This window comes from Haliotis rubra, unplaced genomic scaffold (genome assembly GCF_003918875.1).
Source record: "Haliotis rubra isolate DU_JTF1 unplaced genomic scaffold, ASM391887v1 Scf1099, whole genome shotgun sequence".
Lineage (NCBI taxonomy): Eukaryota > Metazoa > Mollusca > Gastropoda > Lepetellida > Haliotidae > Haliotis > Haliotis rubra.
The window spans coordinates 138,162-143,858 of NW_025765002.1; the positions used below are offsets into that span (position 1 = coordinate 138,162).

Here is a 5,697-nt window from a genome sequence, read left to right on the forward strand (position 1 = left end):
ATTCGTGTTTCACTGCGGCATGGTATCTCAGTGGGCTAGCACTATAAAACCAGCTTCAGTCCGGGCTAGTACAAGCAGCCGCACGTACACATACACACGAATGCACGTCGTCATATGAGCGAAATATTATCAAGCACGACGTTAAACCCACTTTCACCTCACCTTCTATACTAGTCGCCGTTCGGCTTGACCCGGAATAACGAAGATGGTCTGGAATTCATTATCTGTAGTGAGTGAGTATGGTTTTACGCTGTTTTTAGCAATATTCCAGCAATATCACGACGGGGGACACCAGAAATGGGCATCGCACATTGTTACCATGTGGGGAATCGAACCCAGGTCTCCGGCGTGACGAGCGAACTCTTAACCACAAAGCTACCCCTACCGCACCAGTAGCAGAAAACATAGGAGCGACATTGGTGTCCTTTTGGCCATATGTTGGTCCAAACAGTTTTATTGCTTGCCTAAAATATAGGCATGTTAAGACAAATACCTAGAGAAAGAGTGAGTGAGTGAGTGAGTTTAGTTTTACGCCGCACTCAGCAATATTCTAGCTATATGGCGGCGGTCTGTAAATAATCGAGTCTGGACCAGACAATCCAGTGATCAACAGCATGAGCATAGATCTGCGCAATTGGGAACCGATGACATGTGTCAAGCAAGTCAGCGAGCCTTACCACCCGATCCCGTTAGTCGCCTCTTACAAGCATGGGTTACTGAACATCAATATTCTAACCCGGACCTTCACGGGTCACCTCAAGAAAAAATATGACGTACCTTACGAGGACCCCGTTATAATGATGGGTTCAGCGATTCTCAATAAAGATTCTTTGCTTTCATGTAAGGCTTGCTCCATGTTAAGCTTTTCTTCCCCTTAACTGCTCATACACCAAGCATGTATGATAAAGTGAAAGACACCGCATTAACTTTTTCAACTAACTACAGTGTCGCGATTACAAAAACGCGAACCACATAATTATCGGAACTCTTCCACCAGGGTGACTGAGTGAGCGAGTGAGTGAAAATTCAATGTTACATAATTTCAGCCATATAGCGACGAGACCAAGTTAACATATATACACAATACTCTTCTTCAAAATACAGATGCCTTTTATTGTAGAAATCCGGTTTGTTTAAGACGCGCGTGATAGTCGCCTTTTTTTGCTTTCGAGATGTGCATATTTACTAAATTTGTTAAAATCTTCAATAATCGTTATCCAAGAGATCAAATAAATAACCACGAACAAATTCCACTTTTCCAGCATGGAGACAAAACCGAATGCATAGATAAGGTTGGATGTGCTATAAAGGGTATTTCACAATTATTTTTTGTTATTTAATATTTGAGCACGAGCAAATCTGTAATATTCCTCTTGGACATTCCCATACTTAGTGTTTTAGCGTTGGAAAGAAAACAAGCACCATTATTCTCATAATGACGAAATGTTTACGAAAGGATTATCTTATCAAATGTGAGAATTCTAGGGGATTCCTTCATTGTCAACGTGGACCTCTAGCTTGTCCGAAGCCCAGTCTGTTGGGCTGCTGATTATAATTGGTACATGTATCTGGTGACTACACGGATAATGTTCTAGTTTTGCTTGCCAGTAAAAACTGATATTTCTCTGGCTCTAAGGGACCTTTCTCATACCTCGTCCATTGTACGTGACTCCATTAGTCTACTTTTGTTTACCTAGAAACTGGATCTAGGCAGCAAAACAACGCGCGGGACCTAAAATAGATCATGAGAGATTAAAATAGTAACATTAGAAAATCCGAAAAAAAAAATTAAAGGTGTATTTTCTTTACACAATCTAAAGTCTCTAAACCACACAAACAGTTAAGACATGTTGAATGTTCTGAAAACTGTTGTTGGTAAACCAAATGTTTGGTTCTTCCTTCGAGATTGTATGTTGCCTGTAGGCAAAGATTGTACGTTGCCTGCAGGAAGAGCTTGTACGTTGCCTGCGGGAAGAGACTTTATGTCGCGTGTAAAAAGAGATTGTTGCCTGTAGGAAGAGATTGTATGTTGTCTGTAGGAGAGAATGTTGCCTGCATGAAAAGATTGTATGTTGCGTGTAGGAAGAGATTGTACGTTGCCTGTAGGAAAAGACTATGCCTGCAGGAAAAGGCTGTATGGTGCTTGCAGGAAGAGATTGTATGTTGCCTGCAGAAAAAGATCGTATGTTGTACTCTCCGGCTTAATGGAGGAAATAAAGTACATTCATTCATTCATTCATTGTTGCCTGTAGGCTAAAACTGTACGATGCTTGCAGGAATCAAAAGAGATTGTATGTTGTTGGATGTTATTCTATGGTTGGTTGGTTTGTTGCTTAACGCCGCACTCACATACGGCGGCGGTCTGTAAATAATCGAGTCTGGACAACACAATCCAGTGATCAGCAGCATGAACATCGATCTACGCAATTGGGATACGATGATGTGTCAACCAAGTCAGCGAGCCTGACCACCCGATTCCGTTAGTTGCCTCTTACGACAAGCATGGGTTGCTGAAGACGAATTCTTACCTGGATCTTCACGGTTTCATGAAAAGGAAATGTGTAGAACAGCGAGTATGTAAATTGTTTTCTTTATGAAAGATAGGTAAAGTATGGTAAAGGAGGACGGGTCGTCTTTATAAAACTGACTGAGTTTGGGTTTACGCCGCTTTTAGCAATATTCCAGCAACATCACGGCGGGGGACACCAGAAATGGGCTTCACACATTGTACCCATGTGGGGATTCGAACCCGGGTCTTCGGCGTGACGAGCCAACGCTTTAACCACTAGGCTACCCCACCGCCCCGTCTTTATGATAAGGGAAGTACAACGTGAATGTTGGTTGATGTATCCTCTGTTTGTTTATGTTAGCTGAGTCCCAAGGAACATTAACATACATCAACCCATGGGCCCTGAGGGACCATTGAACAACACATTTATCTTACAGAACACCTCAGTGTTATCGGACGATACTAAGGAGTACCAGAATGCAGCGATTAGCCAATACAGACACCGACAGACAAGAAAAACAAATTCAGAGTTATCTCCCTTCCACCGACTGACTTATTCGAGATGATGAGCTAATAACACGACGTATCAAATGATTTCCCACAGCTCGGCAATCCCAGCGGGTAACATAGAAAATGTTACTCGCTTGTAAGCAGGGTACATTGAAAATAATAGAAAAGCGCTCTGCCCATCAGAAAACGACATTTATGTGTGAGGTAAGATAAGGGGTAATGTATAACAAAGGGGAGATGGTCATCTTTATAACAAGGAAACCTGTGGGACACCAACAGTGCTGTATGTTATTTTTTCCTCTGCACTTATGGGACCATCGGATGACCGAGTACTATAGATCATGTGCAGCATTGCATTATGACAATGGTGCTTGCAGCGGCTACTACAGCCTAGCTGGCGTCAGACAAGACCCGAACATGTAAGTAGTTCAGTTTATTGATCTTACATTCCTCGAAACAAAATATAGCACACTTTGTACACGTTACCCATTTTACCACTGTTGTTCCGGAATTCGAAAACATCAAGCATTTATGTATCTATTGGATCGGCCACACTGTTAAACCTCCTCCTGTAGACATAAACATTTCTCTTCAGCCATGGAAAGGTTGCCTTTTCTTGAAGTTGCTTGCTCGCCACAATATCTGTATCAAATCCTTTGCTCGATAAAAGATTCTGTACATACGCCAAGGGTCTGTTGTTTATGTGTTGAAGACCTCCTTGACCAGGTACTGCCCAGCTCAGTACTATGCCTTTCTTTGCGTGACGCACGATGTTGTCAATGTAGACGTCTTCAGACTTAGTAGGAATATGTTCTGCCACCTCCAGACTTATGATCCAGTCGTAGAGCGGAAGTCCGTACAGGGGAACCGTTAGATCAGCAAACTGAACTACTCCACCGCTTGTTTCCCGCCCATAGGGGGCGCCATCAAAAGCATCGTATGCACGAAGTCGATTGGTCGAGTCCAGAAACTTCTTGTAGTCGCCCGGACCATCCCCGAAACTCGCAACGGTTTGGTTTTGAAAGAAAAGTGCAAGGTAGCCTGCCAGAGGTTTGTCACACAGATGCTGCCCACCTGTGGATGAACTTGAGTGTTTGCACCACCCGCCAGTAACAGCAACAGAAGACTGTTGGAGAGGAATAAACAAAGCTTAAGTTATTGGTACACAAAATATTCATTGACTATCACTTACATTTTCCGACACATTGACGTCTTTGGAAATACGGACCATAATCTATTATGTGAATGAGCGAGTTGGGTGTTTAAATGAGGAATTTCAATGTTATCATTTTGTCTCTGCTTGATGTGGGCTGCAACCCACGGACTGGGGAATGATGCTGATCAACCTGGAAACATTCAGTACGAACTGGTGTAGAAGGTCAACTCAGTCACCAGTTCAAATCACCCTAAATTGTCAAGGGATTGATTTGAGCCTGCTACACCGGTGTTTACCAAAAGTCGCAACAGCTCGTCGTAATATATCGTGATATACTCGCGAGATTTGGTTTGTCAACAAAAGAAGTCTGTTTGATGATTTCAAGCAGGTGAAACACGCCTGTTGTGAGAGGAGTCTAACGGGATCTTATGACATTGTTTTCCAATTCGCGTAGATCGATGCTCCTGATGTCAATCACTGGATTATCTGGTCCAGACCGGAATATTTACAGACAGGTGTCATATAGCTCAAATATGGCCGTGTATTGCATTAAACAGTTAACAAAAGTAGGTAAAGGTCTCTGAGACCTGTTCTCCCAAGGGCATGTGCTTCTGATGGGAGAAACCGATGGGGCACAACAGGCTCACCTTTTGGCGAACCTCGGGTATCATCAATAGGTTGTAGCGATTCAAAACCACATACCCATGATGCAGTATGTATTGTACAATCGACTTTGCTTTTCGGAACGATTTCTTATTGCAAGGGAAAGTGTTTAGCCACTTTCATTCATTGCAGACATGAATAGCCTTCGTAGATAAACGTTACCGAAACATTTGCAAGAAAGCATATCCTTACCGTATTGGATTTTGTAGTCATTTCGATAAGTTTACAACTCATAACAGCCAGTTCTCTCCTCGCAGTGTTCAGTATCTCCGACAGCGTATTCCTCTGTTTTCTTAACCGGTCGGCTGCCATGAAACCACCTTGGTCGGCTGCCATGAATCCACCTTGGAATACTGACCGTTCATATGCAGCTGGCCTGGAATTGGTTAGGTTAGCCATGGGATTCCTAGTGGTGACGAAACCGATGATGGCCAGTACTGAAAGTACCACCGCTAGTTTGACGAAAGTCCTTTGTTGCAACATGGCGGATGTGTAGCTGGAATGAAACAGATATCGTTAAAGGTCTTTTCCCTCTGGATAATGCAATTATACATGCTTTTTGTGTCAAGTGTAGCACTAAAGACAGCAATGTCACAAATATTTGTCGTTGGTTTGTTGTTTACGCCGCACTCAACAACATTCCAGCTATATGGCGGCGGTCTGTAAATCCAGGACAAGACAATCCAGTGGTCAACAGCATGAGCATCATTCTACGCAACTGGGATACGTTGACATGTGTCAACCAAGTCAGCGAGCCTGACCACCCGATGCCTCTAACCACTACACCACGGAGGCGGTCTCATAACTAAGGACTTAACGAAGACATCTCCACGGACTCGTGAGTAAGCAACTTGAATCC

General features: G+C 43.2%; 1 protein-coding gene across 1 annotated transcript; it reads right to left on the bottom strand.

Annotated features, from left to right (window-relative positions):
* Nucleotides 1-3,437: 3,437 nt before the first annotated feature.
* Nucleotides 3,438-5,333, bottom strand: LOC124284001. The gene is made up of 2 exons (XM_046720042.1): nt 5,031-5,333; nt 3,438-4,145 (listed from the first exon to the last, which is right to left on the bottom strand). The coding sequence occupies exons 1-2, from the start codon at nt 5,319-5,321 to the stop codon at nt 3,549-3,551; spliced, it is 888 nt and encodes a 295-aa protein (XP_046575998.1). The 5' UTR covers nt 5,322-5,333; the 3' UTR covers nt 3,438-3,548.
* Nucleotides 5,334-5,697: the final 364 nt, after the last annotated feature.

Bases quoted from the DNA above. Each gene is read 5' to 3' on its own strand.
- LOC124284001 (XM_046720042.1), bottom strand. From the start codon at position 5,321: ATGTTGCAACAAAGGACTTTCGTCAAACTAGCGGTGGTACTTTCAGTA. The intron at 4,146-5,030 runs GTAAGGATATGC...CCTCTCCAACAG, and splicing joins TGACTACAAAATCCAATACG to TCTTCTGTTGCTGTTACTGG.